The sequence below is a fragment of the Cucumis melo genome, chromosome 1 (genome assembly GCF_025177605.1).
Source record: "Cucumis melo cultivar AY chromosome 1, USDA_Cmelo_AY_1.0, whole genome shotgun sequence".
In the NCBI taxonomy this organism is placed as follows: Eukaryota; Viridiplantae; Streptophyta; class Magnoliopsida; order Cucurbitales; family Cucurbitaceae; genus Cucumis; species Cucumis melo.
Window position 1 is genome coordinate 2,635,136 of NC_066857.1, and position 21,210 is coordinate 2,656,345.

Genomic DNA, 21,210 nt, shown 5'->3' on the forward strand with positions numbered 1-21,210 from the left:
GTCGTCAACTGTGTCGAATCATGATTTTGAGTCCTAATCTGAATTTTGTGTTTGGGCCTTTATAGTTGGTATTAGAGTCTAGGTTTTAGATTTTGTAGACTAACTTATGAGGTAAGTTTATGATATAAGTCTCATATGGCCAAATATGAATACTTTGTCTATTTTATTTGAGATAATATGGACTGTGAATTGTTTCTTTGACTGAGAATCTAAAAGAGTTGGTTGTGAACGTTAGGATAAACTGTCATGTAGAGCTGCAAGAAGGGGTGGTCAGAGTGGTAGAGATAGAGGACATAATATTTCTAATGTATTGAACAGATTGCTGACAATGGAGAACAAGCAATTGCATACCCAAACCCTGATGCATGATCCTTCTACTTTGACGACCTAACTAGAAGCAAGGTTTATAACTATAGTGTCAGAGGTGTTGGCAAAACGGGTTTCAACCCAAGTGGCTCCTACACCACAAGGTTGGGCTCTACAATCGAACCTATCAAACCAGTTTTCTATCAAAAGCAGTCATTTGAGGGACTTCAAAAACCTTCAAACTTTTGATGGGTCACTACAAGATCGATCTTACTAAAGCAAAGTCGTGGCTATCGTCTATTAAGAATATCTTCCATTACATGAAATGTCTTAATATCCAAAAGGTGTAGTGTGAAATTTTCTTACTCAGAGAGAGAGGTACAAGCTGGTGGCAGTCTGTCGTTAGGATGTTTAGTGAAGATATTAGTTCGATATAACGTTGAGTCAAGGCAACCATGCGGTGAAAGAACCACTTTGGCAATGAGAGGTAGTCGAATGCGTTGAAATGTCTGCACTCAAGCTGACCGCCTGAGCAACAAGAATTGAACCTGAATTTCTCCAAGGGATGCTAATAATGGTACGGGTTGTCACAGTAGTCTATGCGTGGGAATGGTTCAATGTCCTAGAGAAAAGAATAAGTAAAGGCTAATGTGATGTAAAATGAATTTAGGCATATACTTATATTCCCCAAAGGTTTTCCTAAAAAACGTCACTCATTAAGCGCTAGGCTTGTGTTTTAAGTTTTTCCTTCCCCGGATAAGTAGGTAAGGAGTTCACATGGTGAAGGTAAGCTGTTGCGTTTGGACCAGGCAATTAGAGTTGTTGTGAGGCGTGGGGTTTAAGTTTAGACGTATTAAGTTATTGTACTAAGTGTGAAATTGAACAAATATAAGTTGTTCAATTATCTCAAGTTATTAGTTTTGAGTTTCAAAACACAGTACTTGTTAGGTGACCTAGAAATTTTCCTAGAATGCATGTGAGTGAAGACAAAACATGATAAAATGATTTGTGTTGGCACCTATATATTCTTGAGATCCAAGAGATCTCGGCTTTAAGTCCTCAGCCAATGTGTATACTTTAAAAAAAACTCTTTTTAAAAAAATGTCACCTACATCTCAAACATGGCAGCACACGTACTTACCTTACCATTGCTATTGTAACTTAGAATAACAAAAATGCAATCGTTCATACGTTAAAACACAACAATAATCAACTCATTAAAAAATAGAATTTGAACATATAATTAATGAACATTTATTCATCCTAATGCATTTAAATGGTTCAAGAGAATTTTTTGAAACTCTCTTTTGCTATTGATATCTTAGCATGGTCAACCTGAATCTCAAAACAATATTTATTCTATCGTGAGAAATTAGTTCTCAATTAATAGGTTCTTTAGTCAAAATTAAACATGTGAAATATATGGTTTATATATATTCTTCAAACTATCAACAATCTTTGTATATATATAAACCAAAAACAAACCATCACTGTATATGATTGTAACTTTGATACATTATGATCAATAATATTTAAGAGTATGAAATTGATGTGATGAAATAATATGTCAAGCCTACTTTGATAGAGTAGACCATTTGAACCCATTTTTCATGGCTACAAACCATTGCTCTTTTCCACAACAATTCCTATTAGTCTCTCTTTCTCTTTCTTTCTTTTTCTTTTTATGTTTGATGTACCTCATCCAAAGTTTCTTAAGCATTTTGATGGACCTCATGATGAAGAAGAAAGGAAGAAAAGGGGGAAAAAAAAAAAAGGCTTCAACTTTTCAAAAAAAGAAAAATAAAACTAAAGAACTGTATTGTGGGTGGACGATAATGAATATTGATTCACTGAGTTACCCACGACGAAGGCCTGTGAAATAGTTGAAGTCATGGTGTTGGACCCTCAATTGCTTTAACCATGACTCTGCCACGCTCGACAGCGACATTAGCCTCTCCTGATCTCGACCACCGTTGCCCGCCACCCACAGGTTCCCTTGCATCTTGTACGTCGCCACCCCAAACGCTGTCACCGGTATCCCTTCCCCTACTTCTCTCCTTCCTCGCCTCTTCGTTCCTCCCCCCTCCTCCTCCATATCCATATCTACCACACACATAGCTCCTCCATGTTAGGATTATGAATAAATTATTAACATCATCTTCGATGGGTTTTTAGCTTCCTGTTTTTGAAATTTATGTTGGTTTCTTTTCAATTTTTGCACGTCAAATTCTAGGTGAAGAAAAAACTTGCTTGATTTCTTACCATATCAATGAGAGTGGATAACAAATCAGTGAGCCACAAAGTTCTTTATCAGCTTGATTTTCTTAAAAAAAAATCAGTGATCTAAATATGCAAAATTTCGAAATAATTTATTGGTTATTTACGATGTATCAAAGCAAGTAAATCCTATCTAGCTCGTCATTTTCTCTTCGATTAATATCGATATGTAAGTCTTTGGCTACTTTTCATCAGCACAGGCTTTTGGAATTGGATCATAATTTAGTACAGTATCAAAAATAGAATTGGTTCAATGTTATTTCAACAGATTAACGAAAATATTGAAAGAAAAACAGGGCGTACAGAGTGTGGGGAAAAACAGAGTACCTTGAAATGAAGATGATAGAGTATGATAAGTGAGGAAACAAGTGGACAAGTCCTTGATAGTTCTTCCCATAGGAATATGATAAATTGGGTACCTAAAGAAATGGTCTCAAATCATCAAAAGAAAGAAATATTCATTCATTCTCTTTACAAAAAGCAATACTCCACAAAGAAAGAAAACAGAGTTAGAACCATACCATGACACAGCCATCCAGCTTGCTGGCGACAGATCCACACTTCTAAGTGTCATCAAACCCGGGAATCTTCGAGCTAATCCATTGATCTAAAAAGGGTCGAATAATAATTTCAAATCAAGAATCTCTAAATTTTAAAGTTCCATTCTTTTATAGTTCTTATGGACAAAACAAGAACAAGAACAAAAACAAAAACATTATTAAAATTCCCCAAAACAGAGCTATACTATTCATCACACACACAAGAAAAAAAAAAAGAGAGAGAGAGAGAAAGATTGTGCAAGTTGCTTAGTTTAGTCCAATTCCAAAGTTTAAAAAAGATTCTGTTTTCTTCTGCTTTTTCTCTTTATTTATCGTTAAGTTTGTCTGATAAAAACAACAAGTTAAAGAATTTAGAGACTAAAACCTTATCCAGTAAAGGCACTCTTCCATATGGAGTTGATTTCTCAAAGAACTGAAAATAAAGATATCCCAATCGATCATTTAGATGCAAAAATGCTTCTTGTTCAGATCCTCCATCTTCAGAAGAAGTGCTTCCACTTCCTTCCCATCTCCATAGTTTATCACTATCACTCTCTTCACTACAACAATCGCTACTAGAATCCCTTGTATCTCCATCACCAGATTCTGTTTCTTCCCTGAAAAACAGAGCAATTCTTAAGAATCATGAATTAGGTTTAGATTGAGAGAGAAATAGAGAAAGTACCTAAGACCAGTGAAAATTTGAATAGCGGAGAGATAAGGGACATAATATTGAGTTAATGTTTCTCCATTGTGTAAAGTGATTGGAACTTTGGCTCCATAAGCACTCCATTCATCGAAGCATTTCCAGAGATCACTGAGAGTGAAATATTCCACTTTTTCTCTCTCCCATGGATGCCATAAACGATTGAGATTCCTAATTTCTGTCTGAAAATTTTTGAAATTCAATCAAAACCCATTACAAATAAAGAGAAAGAGATCAAGAAAAAGAAAAAGAAAACTTACCTTAGGGAGGAATTGGGATTGAACCACAGGTGTTGTGCAATGAAGAAAACAATCCAAATTGGACTCCATTTTTTCTTACCTCTTTTGAAGGTTGTGAAAGATCCAAAAAACAGAGAAGAAAGCTAATGAAATGAAAAATGAGAGAGAAAGAGAGAGAGAAAGATTGTCTCTTACAATAAGAAAAGGAAGGGGGGAAAATGCTAAATGGCAGAGAGTATCTAAAAAAGAAAAGAAGAAGAAAAAAAGAAGAAAATGAAATCTTCTTCTTCTTTCTGTTTCTTTTTTGCTTGTTCCTTTATTCAACTAGATTCCTCGCTGGAAATCCCAAAACCCACAAATTCTTTAACCAATTAAAAACAGAATCCAAATTTGTTTCCTCAATCCAACAAAATCTCAGCAAACCCAGAATGAAAATTTGCCAAATAAGAGAAACCACCCAAATACAGAAAGGATTTCAATGAAGAAACGAAGGCTAAAACTAAAAGGGGAAGGAAAATAAGGAAGAAGAATACGCTACGAAACCAAGAATGGATTATTTTACTTTATTTTTTTCAACAGAAACCCATAAATTCTGGACTAATGATTAGTTGTTTCCGGTAAAGAAAATGACGAAATGAAGGTAGTAAATTTAACAGAAACAAAGGAACAGCAAAAACAGAGTATGGTGTGAAACAGAAAAACAGGGGAAGAGAAACAGCAAAAACAGAACAGATCCTTTTTTTCTCTCTATTTTTGTTTTCAGAAGAGGGAATCATGAACCGAAGAAGATGAAGAACACAAAGAATTAAAATGGGTTTAAAACAAGATTGAATATTTTGTTTCAATTTATTTGTGTTTTGAATTGTAATCCGAAGAAGAGGGGGAAATGTCTTTGTCCTCTGTTTCTCTTAAGAAAAGGATGCGCATTATAAATTTGTTCATGACGTCTCTTTCATTTATTGACTTCTTCTTTATTATTATTATTTTAGAAAATTTGCAATAAATTTACATCTCTTTATTTTTTTAAAAAAAATTAAATTAAATTATTGTGGCTATCATATGATATTTACTTAATTAATTGACTAAATTAAGAAATTGTTTAATAGTTTTCTTGGATGGTTTTGCATGAACTCTAAAATATTTGAATAATCAATAAATTGTTGGATTGATTATTTTGAAGACAGAAAAAAAAATACTTCATGTGCAAAAGCCAAAAGGAATGATATTTTACTTCCATTCTTTTCTTTTTTTCTTTATTTACGAAAAATAGGTTGGCTACTTTTTCTTCGAATATATCAAAATTAATCAAAATATTTATAAATATAAAAATTTTCAAAACCTATCGATAAAAGACATTGATAAAAATTTAGAATATCAATCCTGAATAAATTTTGAAGTTTTTCTATATTTACAAATATTTTTTTTTACTTTTTAAAGTGGTATTTTTCAATATAGTAAAATAAATTAAAATATTTATAAAATATAGTAAAATTTTAGATTTTATCAATATAGACATATTGTTGCTTATCAATATTCCTAATAAAAACATATCATTGTCTTTCAATTTCTATTATCGATAAAATCTGAAATTTTACTATATTTTCTAAATATTTTGTCAAATTTTTCATTTTTTTACAATTTTTCATTTTTAAATATAGCAAAAAATGGAAACTTTTTACAAACTATAGCAAAATCATTAAATTCTCTACGACGCATTTGATTTTTTTTTATTTTAAATATTTTTTTTAAAAAAAATAATTTCACTTTTTTCTTTATAAATTTATTTAACTAAATTTCATTGATAATAAAAATAACTCGTCATTTTCGAAAAAAATATTAGTGTGTGTGTGTGTGTGTGTGTGTATTTATATATACATATATATATGTACTACAAGTCAAATGGAAGTAATATTGCGTTATCCTTTCTCACCCACCTTGGATTAATAATGATAATATAAGTTATTTATATATATGTATATTAATGTACGTGGCGGATAGGTTGAGTGTAAAAGATTATAATATATTATCATATTGGAGTATGAATTCAAAATGAAGCATCATATCATATCCTACAATATTACATCCATATTGCTAAGTAACTAATCAATCCATATTGCTAATGTAACATCAACATTATAATGGAAACAAATCTCAGATGGGGTCTATGATTAAATCTACACAAGAGATTATAGAAAATACTCATAAATAGATCTCCTACTAGGTATTAAATGGTTATGGTAAGGCAGTCTTATTTATTTGCCTTTTGGGTCCCTAAAGTTCTCACATTTTAGTGTCCCATGAAGAAGAATTTGTATGAGAAACCCATATTGATGAATGCCAAGTGTTTGTGCCCTTTAATTTTCACTTCCCCCTCTACACATTAAAGCTATTGTTTGTTCAATGGTAGTTGGGGGATATGGGATATAATAAAGTTGGATGATGAAATATTTTAATTTTCAAATACTTTCTCTCCTTTTTCTTTCTTTTTGTTTATTTATTTTTCATCCATATTTTGAGAATCGGTCAAATGAGTTGTCTCTCACCCCTTTTCGAACTTAGATCATAATGGAGAATCAACCTTACGAGATTAGGGTTACGACGTAAGATAGAGATCTATTCCAGTAGGCTATTCATGTCTAAAAGAATAAATTAAAAAGAAATTCTTTTAGTCAAAACGTCCATTCTAATTAAAAAAGATTTTTGATGAAGCCAAAAATTCCCATATGAAAATGATCTTGGCTTAATTTAAGTTAATTAGCATATCAAACTTGTTGATTTATTCAAATTTTAAGATGGGATTGACTTTCGTTAATAATATTTTAATAGAAAAAGAAAAGGAAATAAACAAATTAAAGTTTGGTAACTTTATCTTGTTTTGGCCATTGGCTTCATATAAATATATATATATATATATATATATATATATATATATATATATATATATATATATATATATATATATATTTATATATATGGTGTTATCTTTATTGCAAATTGACAAAAATCTCTTGACATTTTTCTCTTGCCATCTTTGAAAATTGTTCTTGGAGAAAGATTTGATGAAAATGACAATAAATAGATATATTAAAAGGTCATATTATTATATAATATATTCATAACAAAAAAAAATTAAAAAACCATATTAAGGAGGAAACATTAGATGTGCTAAAAAAGAATTAAAATATATATATTTATATTTGATATATCCATAAATTAGAAAGTTCGCTAAAAAAAATGTATATAACTTAATAATTAATTTTATAAATATTTTAATTTAAAATTGTTGTTTTGGAATTTTTCGATAGTATTTCAATAATTAAGTTGAAATAGAATATAAAACGATTCTAAAAATTTTATAAATAGTTTTTACGATTCGATAAAATTAGAAGATACAAAATTAGTCATAAAAAAAAAGTTTTTATTTAGAAGTGAATATTCGTGAAATAATTGTAATATATTTGGTTGTCCTTTTGGGAAAGTTGGAAATTAGTGTATGAGAGATTCGTCGGTCCATATTAAGATGGGAAGCAAAGTTGTTAATAAAAGCATTTTGGACTTTAAAGTCCTCAAAGAATGATAAAAAGGAAAGGTCATAACTCACATCTTATCAATAATATTTTTGAGAGAGAAGACCAACAAAAGTCAAACATATTAGGAAACAAAAAAGTGCCTAATCAAATGAATATGCAACTAATAACCATATTTGATAGAAACTATCTTAAGCAAGTGGTTCGAGTTCAAATTCCATTATATTATTATTCAAATTTCAAATAAAGTTTTATTTTTCATTTGAATAATATATAAATAATAAGATTCATGCACGGTAAACATATATAAATATAGCTTTAAAACACATAAATTGAGAGATCACTTAACCAAAGTTCTTACGAAAAAGGTCAAAAAAAAAAAAACAATCAAAAGCTACTATTTATACCAACAATGTGCAAACTTTGGTAAAATATTAAAGTTTCGTTGTCCCACATCGAAAAAGTTCAAAAAAGTCATGAGTCACAAGTACTATAAAAGGCGAGTTTGTACCTTTGATTTCAATTGTCCCCCTTATAAACTCCTTCTAACGTCGATAGATACAGTTTTTTCAGTAGTAACATGTCTAGAAGAAAGTATAGCTAGGTCTTTATCCATTATTTGTAATTTCTTTTTCAAAAAGAAAAATTATTTTGGCTTAATAGAGTTACAATTACATAAACAGGAAGAAGCATCATAAATAAGGGATCCAAATAGAGTTACAAGGTTAACAGGATATGCAACGTATAGGAGTTATGGTACATCCTAACTCCTATACGTGGAGGCGATGTATATTTGATCATGAAATCTTTTGGATCAAAGATACAATGTCTTAAGTTAAGTGGTCAAATTATACCCAATTTAACATTTAGCTAAATAACGTAAGACACAACGAGATTTGACTTCATCAGTATAGTATATAAAGGCAATAATTAGATTATTTTTAACCCTAATCATACTATTCAAGTTATAACATAGCAATATTTCAAGCTAAAAACTTTGTAACGAGAATGTTCTTCTTTCCTCCAACTTAGAAACTTAATCATTCACTAGCTGATTGAAAAAGTTTAGGCCCAACATCAAATGGGGCCTTTCTGAAGCCCACCAAAAAATTGGGCTTCATGATAGATAGCATCAACATTCATCCCATCACCATGAATAATAAAATTTCTTTTTATAGTTTTTTTTATTTGACAATTTCTTTATTTTGAAAATTAAAATTAAAGTGTTGATTTATCATTAGTTTTTTTTTTTTTTTTTTTTTTATATAGAATAAAAGTGCGATTGAAAATTGGTTGATTATGATATGAGAAAAAGTGAACATCCAATTTCATACAAACAATGGACGTTTAGTTTAGAAAGTGATATATAATCGCAATCAAATTGTCTCTCCCCCATATTATGGACTTACTTGGTTTATAGCCTCAAACTTATTTCTCATTTGTGCTTTGGGTATTTGAAAACATTCTAAGACCCTAAATATTGAATAATTCAAGTCCAATTTCATTCCTACAAAAATTCCATTGCCATTTTTCATAAGACAATATTTGAATTATTATAATTGGACAGAAACATATTCTTCAAAACTACTCTCTTGTCTTATTTTAATTAAATCAAAACGAATTTTTAAAAAAAATTCAATCACACTGCTGTTCATAATTTTGATTTTCCTCTATTTAATTTGAAAGCTTAAAATTAAAAATATTGGTGGTTATCTAAAAAAAAATGTTTCGATTTTATATTTTAAATGTAATCCTCAATCGTAATAAAAGAAATTGTGGTATTCATCGAATAAAAATGAGACCAAATAATCTAAAATACATATGTGAAAGTGATTTTAATAGCATACTAAATAAAAGTCGAAATAACTCTATCATATTTTAGAAAAAATATATTGTTAACTAAGCAAACTAAGCCTTTCCTAATTTATGAAGATTGGAAAATTTGTGACCGAAATTTAGAATATTTTCCTCTTGTAAACTCACAAATTGTGAATCCCCAAATTCTATACTTACATAACCCATAAACGTTAAACTCCAATGCAAAAATAAATAAAAATTACAAAGAGAAAAAGAATGAAAAAGCCTCACATAAATTTTTCATCTCCCTCTTAACAGAGCTTTCTCCGCAGTGTCCATCTCTTCCAAAATCCTTGCCTTCCTCTTTGCCGGTATCGGCGCCGTCGGTCCAAAGCTAATATAATGCCCCGACACAGCATTCAATGCCGAATACATATCCCTAAACGAAGCTCTTCCCAATAGAGCTTTCTCCTTCCTATACTTAGCCACCCAAGAATTGGAACTTTCTCGAAGATCCGCCACCGCTGCTGCCACATTCGGGTCATTTCGGTCCATTGTGATCGTCGTTCTCACCTTACCAATCACCTCATTGGTATCCTTCACGTACTCGTCGTCCGAAGCCGCCAGTGCCGGAGATTGAGGGAACAGAACAAACGACGGTGCTAGAACAGATGCGGACAAAGAAAGGAAATCGCGGCGGCGGACGGTGGGGGTTGTTACGGCGGCGGAAATGGTGGATTTGGGTTTGAGAGGTATGAAGGGGCTCTGAGATTTGGAAGTACAGGGGGTTATGAGTGTTGGGGAGGCCATGATTTTGGGGAAATTGGAGTTTTGGAAGGGGAGAAGGGGAAATGAAACGTGAAGATGGAATTTTTAGTTAGAAACATTTTGGGGAATTGGGTGATTGCCACGTGTGCTTATCATCTTATCTTATTTGTTGGACTTATGGATGAGGGATGCACCAATGAGATCTAAGGTTTAGATCTTCTGTTTCTTCTTCATTTGGGACAATAATGGACTCTAACTCTATAGTTTTGGAAGCCCATATTCATTGGGCCCAATCCTAAGCCCATTTATGATCAAGCCTAGGTTGAAAAATGTTGTCTTTTTGGAATAATATGTTCCAAAGTCGATTTTACGAGTATCGTGTCAATTAAGTTATACTCATTCTAGTTAGACAAAAGATTGTTAATTTGGTTAGATTTTGGCATACTCTAGCCATCATCTTTGTTCTTTACACTTAATTTGGTACAAAGCTTTCGGTATAGTTTCTATTTGAACCTCAGTTTTCAAGACATTAGCTTATGAGATTTGAATTCAATTTTACATTTTTACATTCCAATTTGAAGAAATTTAGAATAAAATTTAGTCATCATGGTTCGACAAACCCTTGTTTTTTTGTCATGTTACTTTTATATCTCAAATTTATTTAATTTAAAATCACGTTCGTATTAACATATTAGTACATACACATAATCAAACCCGTATCATTAATTTGTTGAACTCAAAATAAGATACTAATCAAACATGTATCATTAATGTGTTAAAAGTCAAAATAAAATTAATTACTAAAGTAATCTTTTTAAATTAAAGAATTCTAAATCATTGACATTCAAGTAGCTATTAAAGAGTCATTACACTTAAAACCCACAAATCTTTCTCATACCAATAATTGATATGATACTCCCTATTTGGGACACCAATCCCTTACTATGTAAAGAGTATTGACCAAAAACTCCTTTGTTTTACAAAAGGGTTTTTGTGAAAAGACTTAAGATTCTTTTGGTTGGGCCCATCCTCTTGGACTCAAAACTACTAACACTGCCCAAATCTAATTCATTTAGAATAGAATAGGTAGGGATAATCTTCCCCTTTATTCCTACTTTGTTGACCTATATTTACTTCACAAACTTCCTAAGTTATCCCATTGACTCATCATCCCTTAAAACTCACTCACCTATTACTCAACCAATAATTAATCAAAATTATCTAGTTATAAACTTATAATTGATAATCAAACAATATTTGTGTGTGTGTGTGTGTTTTTTTTAAATTATATAAAAAATAATATAAAGTTTTGTTGTCCATATAGATGATATCATATATTTGAACCCATGCTTCCTTGTAAAGAGAATCTAAGTGCAAAAAATTTTTTTTTTTTTCACAACCCTTCAATCATGTTATTTTGCATAAAAGTGTCAGACAACCAACATGTAATTGCTCGAACTTTTTGACTAACAAATAGAAATAAATAATAATAATAAAAAGACAAAAGCACTTATCCTCTTTTTCTTTCTTTCTTTTTTGTTTTCTTTTACTATTAGTGAAAAGAACTTTAATTTTCACATCATTCTATCCACATGGCCCCAATTCAAAAACAAGATTTAAATAACCAACAAAAATAGAGAGATTGTTAGTTTCACGAGAATATGGATACATATACTAAGGTTAATTGTGAGTAACATAAAAGAAGAGGTGATAGGGGTTATTTGGTCCACCGACTTTATAGGTCGATATTAAATAACTCAATTTCAAAAGTATTTACTTGAAGAACTTGGTCTTCCATTTGTTCTCTTTTTTTCATATTTATCAAGAATCTTACAACTCCATGCAATATAAGAGACTTCTTAACTTCAACTTATTAATTCCAGATTTTATGATTCAATTCAGTGTTATTAGATAATTCTTAGTACAAGCATAAAAATATGCTTGGTACTCTAATTTCTCTGACTCAAATGCTTGAGTAGTAACTCTACCAAAGAGTAGAAAGCTTAGGTAGTAAAAGCTTCCATTGATTGATGTGTAGACAACTCACACAACTGTTATTCTTAACAAATTTGTTAAAAAGATAAAATGGATGACCTTGCAAAAGGGCAAGGGAACAAGAAGAAGAACATGCATGACATGGCTTCTCTATCTCCAAATTGACTTTCTCAAACTTAGAAAATGAATGAAAATATTGACCACACAAATCAATGACAGTTCTTTTTGACGGTGCAGCAACAGCAGATGGGGTTGGTTTTTTTATTTTCTATTGTATCACATAAATAATGAAAAGCAAAAGCAACCCATAAGGGGCAAAAAGAAAAGTAGGTTGAACATCTTTTTGAGTGAGGCAACTTTGTACTTGATCAAAACGTATTTCATAAGTTTTCTCTCCTTTTCTCATCTTTCTTTTCACATTAGGTTTTCTATGAAAAAAAATCTCAACAAACAAAACTTTGTTTATTATGCTAATTAGCTCAAGAATATTGTGCTAAAATCCATTTCAAGTTTGTTTGTAACCATTGTTTTTAGAATCAGATAAAAGAGATGAACAACGAGATAATGAAGTCGTAGTTATTATAGGATGAATAGATTTGTTCTCAAACAAACAATGATTACAAAGTTTCCTAACAAAATGAATATATCTTTTATGAATGTCTCAATTTCAGCCAGAAGACTCTTTTCTATTGAGGAGATTTAACAACATCCATAGAACCAGAATCTATATTTCTCTACTTCTAAAAGTGGGCTGGTCCTATAGTGAATAAAAGAAAAAGTTGAACAATAAAAATATCCTTACGGTTTGTCTCTTATTGAAAAAAGAAAGACATACTCTTTAAAATTACACAATTATCTTTTGTCTTTCACCTTTTACAAACGTTCCAAAAACTGTTATTAGAATAGAAATCATTTAGCATGTCAAACGGAAAATTGACATGGTGGTTAGTGGATTATGATACTCGTCTTGGGTAAACTTTTGTTCCAATATTTTAACGAGTTTCCATTCCAGGGGTAATTTTATAAAGCTGTTAGAAAAAATGTCAAAAGATAACGTAGCAATCCGACATGTCTTTTTAAGGTTAAAGCTAAAGAGTAGTTGGGAGTTTTAGAGGCAAAAAAATAAGGAAAAAGAAAAGAAACAGATGGCTTGTGATAAAAGCAAAGAAGCAGAGAGTAGGTTGGGATTGGAGGAGGGCGTGTGAAGGCATTTAAAGTGTCACCCATCATTTCTTCTATTCATTGCAATTTGCCAGTTGGGAGATTGATTTTGATATATTGAATCAATTTGGCCCATTGAAAAATCCCCTTGACTTTGGTCGGTTCCATTATTTCAATCCCACCCTTTTGGCTCCAACTTGGATTGAAGTTTCTTTCTCTTGTACACGAGAACTTTACATACTCCTCAAAGTCAAATGCCCTCAAAATCGCTGCAATTATGTGAAATGATGCTAATCTGTACTGATGTGAGCTTTTGCCTAATCTAATACTCTGCCTCATTCTTTCATCTTCAAATTGTTTTCCTTTTAAGATGTGACATTACCTTTAATGGAGCTGCCTTTGCTTTCATTTTGTGATCAAATGATTCAACTAATTGAATATTCACCTTTCACTCACTAAGCTTAATTAACTATGTATTTTGTTCGTTGGAATGTGGTATCTCTCTCTATTTTGTGTTATGAAGATGATTCACTCAAAACGAGACCGTTTTTAAGTCCAATTCCTCTGTCAGACAAAATGCTCTCAAGTAAGAGGAAGATTTGCATAGAACAGATTCAAAAGATTCAATTTTTTAATGCACTCATTTCCAGAATGGTCGAACATGACAGGCCCATCAAGTCATCTCTTGGACCCAACTCCCAAAATTATTTTACTGTTAGAGAAAAAAAATGGCCAAATGCGGAAGACAGTGAATGTCTTCAATATGTTAGGTAGTGTTTCGAATAACCGAGCATCGTTTTATTGGTTGACCAACAAATCGGATTCTACAGCCAATACGTCTAATTGGGCTCTTTGTTCCTACTAATTTGAATTCATATCTACTATATTGGTCTTAGAATTTAAAGAATGTTTTATATATGAACTCTCTAACGTAGCTTATGCATTCTCAGTGAACTAATTTGTGTGTCGATTTTTTTACAATTTATATTTTCTTGTTTTCTTAATTGCCGATTGCACAGCAAAACATGCAGGTAGTAGGTTTAACTTTTACTCACAGAGAAAAATAACTAGAATGCAGAGAAGGGGCATTTAATTTTCAGCCAAGAATGGGACCTCTCAGTTGTACAAACATTTTCATCCGTTGGATCTATTTGAGGGGTGTTTCTTCATTTCAGGTTTTGTTTTACACTAATTATACAAATACCCTCTTAAAATTTGAGAGGATAATATTGATAAGTACAGCGGCCAAATGGTAGAACACTCTTGTGGCTTCAAACCTTATCCAAAATGGTGCTGCATTTACGAAATTAATACACCACCTCTGTATTAATCAGCAACTCTCTCTCTCTCTCTCTCTCTCTTTTTCTTTCTCTATCCGACTCATCAATTGTGAAAAAAAAATCGGCCATTTGACCTAGAATAGAACCAAAACCACACAACCAATTTTGGCTTTTCCTCAAATTTCCCTCCTTTCTCATTGGGGCTTTTACTCACTACTTTCTACTACTTTCTTCATACAGTTGTTAAAGCCTCCTCTTTTCTTGTTCCTTTTGCCATTTGTGCAATATTGCTCAATGGGTATGTTTTTATTTGGTTGAATTTTGGTGTTTTTCAGATTTTGGTTTCCATTATTTTCAGGTAAGAACGACAAATAGTCTCTACATGCATTTCTCTTCCCTTTTTTATGTATCTGTCTGAGTGAGAGTATGTAGAAGAAGTTTGAACTCCACTTCAAGCATCAAACTGATTGTGAGACGGAGTGAACCAGAAGAGGTTTGTTTTTGTTTCCTGATTCTGTATTTTGTTTATGAACAGAGTTTAAGTCGCTTTTGGAGACTGCTTTACACGTCTGCTGTTTCTTTATTGTTGGGAAGTCTATGTGACAGTCTAAGTCTCCCTTGTTTTTTTTTTTATTTATATACAAGAAATTGAGATTTGCCACTGTTCTTCTGCTTTTTGTGTTGTGCATTATTGTTGTTTTTGCTATGAAGGTGATTTTTAATTGATCTCTGCTTTCTCCCTTTGGTCTCTTTGAGGCTTTTCCCTTTCATACTTTTTTCAGTCCTTTTCTGCTTTCCTGTTTCTTGCTTTATTACCCTTTCCCTTTCTCTCTGTTTTCTTGGTTCTCTTTCCTTTCTCTTCTCCAAAATGGTTTGGAGACGGTGGAAAATTGAACTTGTAAGTATTCTGATATAGATTCAGTCATTTTTGAGAGCTTAGAACCAAGTAAAAATCACAACTTTTTGTTTCTTTCTCTTTTGTTTATGGATCTTTTTGAAAAAATGGAGGGGGGGGGGGGGTGGAACAAGGGTTTTCTTAAGTCCTTGAGATTTCTGAAATGATTTTAAAAGGAAACAATGTCTTCACACAGTGCACTTAGTTTTTTCCAACGTGAGTCTGACGATGGCCAAGTCACCGCTCACAAGATCATCAGGACATTTTTTTTTATTATTTTCTGTTTCTGCCTCACATGGCCGCTTATTTAAATGACCTGTTATTTGCCTTTTTTTTTCTTCCCTTCATGAAGTTGATGTGCATCATTTTCTTGATTCGCTAAAAACTATGGCTTAAAATCATTTATTTAATGAGCCATTTCTTGTTTTGTTCAGCTGGTATCCGTCATCCACTCATCCTCCAATGAAAGGATTGAAGTTTGACTGAAAAAAAAAACATCCAAATTCTTAACATATTAAGGTGTGAAAAAAGCTTCTCTCTGTCTCTCTGTCGCTTTGTTTTATATTTTTTTCCCCAGAAAGTTTAGTTTTTTTCTGTTGTTCTTTTCTTGATTCGCTTGAATTTTCAGTGTTTCATTTGAGATCTAACCTAAAAGGGGAATCTTGTCATTCTTATTTACATCAGATGATGATGCATTTCTGAAGCCAAGAAAGTAAAATGGGTGGGTGTGTCTCTACAAGCAGCCATAGTACATGTAGTAGCCAAAGCAATGGGGAATCAGTTTCTTCTTCATGCATGGGAATTGGATTTGTATGTCGAAAGCGAACAAAGAGAACATTCTCCGACCATGTTTATGCTCTTCAGAATCTTCCTTCAGCTCCTAACAGGATCTTCATGAATGGAAAAAGTCGTTCTTCTTGCATTTTCACTCAACAAGGTCGCAAGGGGATAAACCAGGATGCCATGGTTGTGTGGGAAGTATGTTCTGTTTCTGTTCTTCCACAAATAGTTAGCTGCATGAAATTGTTGTTTATAGAGGTTCATGCTTCCTTGTTTTTCTTCTTTTTGCAGGATTTCATGTCAGAGGACACAATCTTTTGTGGTGTGTTTGATGGACATGGACCTTATGGTCATCTCGTTGCTCGTAAAGTGAGGGATACATTGCCGATAAAGTTGCTGTCGTTCTTCCAGTCTCCTCAGCTGAAGCAAAATGACTCTGGGAAAACCTGTTTCCAGAGGAATTTGAAGACACCTCCAGATTGCGAGGATTCTGAGAAAGATGGTTTTGTAGAGGACTCACAGAATTCGGTATGGAAAGATGCATTTTTGAACTCGTATAAAGCTATGGATAAGGAGTTGAGATCACATCCTAATCTGGACTGCTTTTGTAGTGGTAGTACTGCAGTCACCATAGTTAAACAGGTTTGGGAAAAAGGATTTCCTTTCCAATCCTTTCGGTTTCTTTTGTCATCTTTGTTCTTATTTAGTTGTGTGTTTAGGGGTCAAATCTCTTCATGGGGTATATTGGGGATTCAAGAGCAATCCTCGCTTCGAAGGACGCCAATGATTCCACTGTGGCAGTTCAATTAACCGTGGATCTTAAGCCAGATTTGCCGAGTATGTTGGTTGCTGTGTTATTCATCCATTGATTGACTTGGTGTTTGATTAATGAGCTAACTTGTTGATTGTTAATCATCACTCTGTAGGAGAAGCTGAAAGAATAAAACGGTGTAAAGGCAGGGTCTTTGCATTGCAGGATGAGCCAGAAGTGCCAAGGGTGTGGTTACCTTTTGATGATGCCCCCGGTTTAGCAATGGCTCGAGCATTTGGTGACTTTTGTTTGAAAGAATATGGGGTTATCTCTATACCTGAATTCTCTCATCGAACCCTAACCGATGCTGATCAGTTCATCGTTCTTGCATCAGATGGGGTAAGTTTCCTCTTCTGCTTCATTATGTTCTTCAACTGTTTCAATGTAGCATTTTAACATATTTTAGGCACCCCATTGGTAAGAGATTATTTATCAATGTCTTACTCTTTATATCAACATTCATCTCTAGTTGAATTAATAGCTGAAGTTGCTTTACTACAATTTCTTATTTTTCATTGTATTATCTCTAGCATCAAAAGTCTATGGATGGGGGATAATTTAGTAGTGTTGCAGGTGTGGGATGTGTTGAGCAATGAAGAGGTGGTTGACATAGTATCCTCAGCCCCAACCCGGGCATCAGCTGCGAGGTCCGTGGTGGACTCAGCTGCTCGTGAATGGAAACTCAAATACCCTACCTCGAAAATGGATGACTGTGCAGTCGTCTGCTTATTTTTGGATAGGAGGATGGACTCCGAATCTGACTGTGATGAACAAGCCTTCTCGTCTGCAACATTGCGTAGTAATCATTCGGGTACAGCTATTGAATCCGATGATGGCCAAAGGTCTGAGCCATGTTTGCAAAGGAATAACACTGTCAGATCATCTGAAGAAAACAAGGGATTACCTGTTGACGACGGGGAAATTGGCGATGCTGTACCTGCAGAAGATCAAAACTGGTTGGGTTTGGAAGGAGTCACTCGAGTGAACTCACTTGTTCAGCTTCCTAGATTTTCCGAGGAAAGGCCTGTGTCATAGGTTTTATAAAATTCTAGGATTGTGAATTCAAAATGGAAAGATAAATCTTTCAAACTGGCTACTGGTTTAAAGGTTTGTGTAGGTACATTTTGCCACCAAGTGTATCTTGAATTGCACAAAAGTTTTAACTGTTTTCATACATCAACTACTTCAAAGCTCGCTCACATCGAATGAAATTGGTTAAAAGAATTTCTATAATCTAATCTAACTTGCATCAAAGGTGATTTTGTGAAAGCAATTACCAATGTCCTTTCCCCAAGATCAAAGTGGATTGCCAATAAACCAGATTTTGCTGAATATCTTGGGGCTCCATGGAATCTTGTGTTAATTATCAAATTAAACCAATGAGATAGTGTGGTAAGAGTTAATCTGCAGTAAACTCATCAAAGTAGTTGTTTCTTTTAAGAGTAATATTGGGAAGAATCGGTGAAGAAAACATATCTGGTATATTCAGGAAAAAAAATTGGTGAAGAAAACATATCTGGGAACAAAGTTATTTTAATAGAGGATGCTTCATCTTCTTGGAAAATGAAATCTGCAGTAAATTGCATTTTTTATGTGCATGTGCGTTCTGTTGTAATTATATCTACAACCAACAGACATTTTACAATCTGTTTCGGGAATAAAACAATAACTTCTTTTCTGATATCTTGCAAGATTAGAATATGTTCTCTGCCTAGCCAACTTTCCCCCATTATGTTTGATCCTGGAAGAACAATCAAGAATTTGAATCATATCTTGTGTCAAAGTAAACCTCTTGACTAAATGGAGAAGTTTCAATGTACTTGCGACTCACCTTGTCTGATTGACTGCTTGGTGAAGCTTCGTTTTCTCCTGTTGATGCCTCGCCTATTCGTCCTTCGGATTTCTCATTCGAGTATCTACAATGACAATAACCAAGTTGAATTTTGCGCCTCATTGCAGGGCAATACATGTTTTTCAATGAAATTTCTGATAATTGTATTGGCTTCTTAAAACTCACGTCGAGAGAATGGTGACCCAAATGAGCTCCACACAATCCACCCATAGAAGCCTTTGCTCAACAGGAATAACACCATAAGTTATGAGATGAGCAAATGGCCAAAGTTTCCAACCTGCCTATCAAGCAAATGATAAAACATTACAACATTTGACGTTTATTTTAAAACTAAAATACGTGAATGAAAACCAACTGATATTTAACAATAAATGTGAAGATAGACATATTACAACATGAAGATCATTGAGCAAAGTGCAAACAACATCAGAAGGAACTAAATCTAACAATGATGTCAGAAGAGGCCAGAGAAGATTCATACTGTAAGCATTGGCCAAAATGTCGACTTCAATTCGCCATAGATATCGTTCATAGATTCTGAACGAAGAATCCCCAAAACCACATAGTATATGCTATTCCACACACCTGACCAGACAGTTTGATCAAATGCAACTTTCACGGGTACCACCCACCAATCTTTGAACGGGAAGAGAATCTAAAAAGTGATTAAACTAGTCTCAGATAAAGATACCACATAAGAAACAAGACTAAGCAATACAAATGAACCATAATCTAACCTCACAGAATTGGTAGTAGTAATGAGAAAGAGATCCATGGAGAGAAAACCCAACAAGACCAGATCTAAACATGCGTGCCCTGTCAAACTCAAACAGTGGCTTCCCTTCATAACACTGGAGGTTCATAATGTAATGGAACCAACAAACTGAGTTATTACTAAGTCAGCATTGCGAGACGATATTAGAAAATCCTGCAGGCACTTACTTGAGCGATCCAATCTCCAAGAAAATAAACAATTCCACTTATCATCATTTTAGCCAAAACGGGGTTCGTCTTGAGAGCCTCTTCATAGGCAATCCAATTGTGCTCAGGTGCATATCTTAGCACCTCATACAAGGTCCATCCCTGAGAAGTGCGAATCATGAGATAGTAACTAGATAGAAGTTCCATCCTTGTAACAATGAAGCATTCATCTTCACCATTTGCTCAACTGATTTTCCCCGGAAAAAGTATATTTTGTTTGAAGTAAATTGGAGTTTTTTCCTCTTTCATATTACGCACAGTTATCCAGAAAAGAAAAAAAAATGTAGAAAACAAGATTGGATTTCATATATGAACCAATTTAATCGAATTTTGAGAATGACTCAAACAAGAAAGGAACTAACTTATAATACTTAGTTCAGGTAAAGGTATCAGTCAAAGAAAATAAATGGCTGAAATGAAAAGTTAATATAGTTCCAATATGCAAGAAAACTTACATGCCATAGCTCATGATCAATGGTAAGCAATTTAGTCACCAGCAAGGTTCCAAATCCCAAAACAATGGTAGCATTAACAGCTCTGCCACTGAAACCTTTCAACACTTCATCTGCTCCATTCTCTTCAGAGAAAGAAGAAGAAGAAGATGAATATGCCTCAATTTTCTCGGACCCATCAAGGGATAAGCTGTGTTCTTCATCCTCCGAACGATTTTCCTCCAAACGAACCAACTCTTGGTCTTCACTGATCGACCTAACACCCCATCTTCTTCTTCTGACGGTCGAGAGGATCAAATTATCAGATGGGTTGAATTTTATACTGCTCTTGGTGAAATGAAGAACTGAAATCAAGTGGGGTTTTTCGATTTTTGTGTATGGAAGAAGCCTTTGAGCGACAAAACTGTTGATTGCTGCCATGGAAAACCAATAATCAAATATTACAGATGAGTGCTTGTAAAACCCATAAAACTCTTTCGTTGTACCAGTGGCAGATTACGTCTCTGATCTTCATGTCCTCTCCCCCTGATAATTTCAACCAATTATAAGCTTGTGAAATACAACAGATTCAATTGGGTCAAATAATCTGCTCCTAAAAGTTTCGTAAACAGAACGATTTCCACAAGCCATGATGTGACAAGCAAAGGAATTGTCCCCATTAACAACCCAGCGTTAGCTCATTCAACAAGCTTCTCGAATGGTTCTTTCAATGGACGGTGTAGTATTTAGCCGACCCAGAAAAGGAAGCAATCTTCGTTGACATGGATTGTGTTCAGCAGCCTTTTCTTTTGTACATACAAAAATTTTGTGAATTTGAACCACAAACAGATGAATGCTACTCTCT

At 33.3% G+C, this 21,210-nt stretch overlaps 4 protein-coding genes across 6 annotated transcripts; 1 reads left to right on the top strand and 3 right to left on the bottom strand.

Annotated features, from left to right (window-relative positions):
• Positions 1-1,752: 1,752 nt before the first annotated feature.
• On the bottom strand, positions 1,753-4,979 carry LOC103495524 (uncharacterized). Its single transcript, XM_008457112.3, has 6 exons — positions 4,089-4,979; positions 3,808-4,010; positions 3,508-3,739; positions 3,105-3,190; positions 2,911-3,002; positions 1,753-2,409 (listed from the first exon to the last, which is right to left on the bottom strand). Exons 1-6 carry the CDS (start codon positions 4,155-4,157, stop codon positions 2,162-2,164), a joined length of 930 nt encoding a protein of 309 aa, XP_008455334.1. The 5' UTR covers positions 4,158-4,979; the 3' UTR covers positions 1,753-2,161.
• Positions 4,980-9,535: 4,556 nt separating this feature from the next.
• Positions 9,536-10,331, bottom strand: LOC103495525 (photosystem II repair protein PSB27-H1, chloroplastic). Its single transcript, XM_008457113.3, has one exon. It carries the CDS (start codon positions 10,199-10,201, stop codon positions 9,692-9,694), a length of 510 nt encoding a protein of 169 aa, XP_008455335.1. The 5' UTR covers positions 10,202-10,331; the 3' UTR covers positions 9,536-9,691.
• A 4,347-nt stretch (positions 10,332-14,678) lies between these two features.
• Positions 14,679-18,255, top strand: LOC103495526 (probable protein phosphatase 2C 52). Of its 2 annotated transcripts, none has more exons than XM_017046234.2 (7): positions 14,679-15,088; positions 15,925-16,009; positions 16,175-16,468; positions 16,562-16,912; positions 16,990-17,107; positions 17,197-17,420; positions 17,655-18,255. In XM_017046234.2, the coding sequence occupies exons 3-7, from the start codon at positions 16,208-16,210 to the stop codon at positions 18,114-18,116; spliced, it is 1,416 nt and encodes a 471-aa protein (XP_016901723.1). In that variant the 5' UTR covers positions 14,679-15,088; positions 15,925-16,009; positions 16,175-16,207; the 3' UTR covers positions 18,117-18,255. The 2 variants fall into 2 exon arrangements, with proteins under 2 accessions (XP_016901723.1, XP_050940518.1); XM_051084561.1 differs by lacking the exon at positions 14,679-15,088 and adding an exon at positions 15,332-15,493.
• Positions 18,256-18,596: 341 nt separating this feature from the next.
• LOC103495527 (uncharacterized) lies at positions 18,597-21,204 on the bottom strand. Of its 2 annotated transcripts, XM_008457117.3 has the most exons (7): positions 20,370-21,200; positions 19,876-20,016; positions 19,671-19,784; positions 19,415-19,588; positions 19,099-19,214; positions 18,913-18,997; positions 18,597-18,822 (listed from the first exon to the last, which is right to left on the bottom strand). In XM_008457117.3, exons 1-7 carry the CDS (start codon positions 20,784-20,786, stop codon positions 18,811-18,813), a joined length of 1,059 nt encoding a protein of 352 aa, XP_008455339.1. In that variant the 5' UTR covers positions 20,787-21,200; the 3' UTR covers positions 18,597-18,810. The 2 variants fall into 2 exon arrangements, 1 of the variants encoding a protein (XP_008455339.1); XR_007820878.1 differs by lacking the exon at positions 18,597-18,822 and having other exon boundaries at positions 19,099-19,210; positions 20,370-21,204.
• Positions 21,205-21,210: the final 6 nt, after the last annotated feature.

Coding starts and splice junctions, on each gene's coding strand:
- LOC103495524 (XM_008457112.3), bottom strand. CDS start 4,157: ATGGAGTCCAATTTGGATTGTTTTCTTCATTGCACAACACCTGTGGTT. Junction 4,011..4,088: donor AATCCCAATTCCTCCCTAAG/GTAAGTTTTCTT, acceptor AAAAATTTTCAG/ACAGAAATTAGGAATCTCAA. Junction 3,191..3,507: donor GAGTGCCTTTACTGGATAAG/GTTTTAGTCTCT, acceptor GACCCTTTTTAG/ATCAATGGATTAGCTCGAAG.
- LOC103495525 (XM_008457113.3), bottom strand. CDS start 10,201: ATGGCCTCCCCAACACTCATAACCCCCTGTACTTCCAAATCTCAGAGC.
- LOC103495526 (XM_017046234.2), top strand. CDS start 16,208: ATGGGTGGGTGTGTCTCTACAAGCAGCCATAGTACATGTAGTAGCCAA. Junction 16,469..16,561: donor ATGCCATGGTTGTGTGGGAA/GTATGTTCTGTT, acceptor TTCTTTTTGCAG/GATTTCATGTCAGAGGACAC. Junction 17,421..17,654: donor TCGTTCTTGCATCAGATGGG/GTAAGTTTCCTC, acceptor GTAGTGTTGCAG/GTGTGGGATGTGTTGAGCAA.
- LOC103495527 (XM_008457117.3), bottom strand. CDS start 20,786: ATGGCAGCAATCAACAGTTTTGTCGCTCAAAGGCTTCTTCCATACACA. Junction 19,785..19,875: donor TTGGAGATTGGATCGCTCAA/GTAAGTGCCTGC, acceptor ATGAACCTCCAG/TGTTATGAAGGGAAGCCACT. Junction 18,998..19,098: donor TGGGTCACCATTCTCTCGAC/GTGAGTTTTAAG, acceptor TTGTCATTGTAG/ATACTCGAATGAGAAATCCG.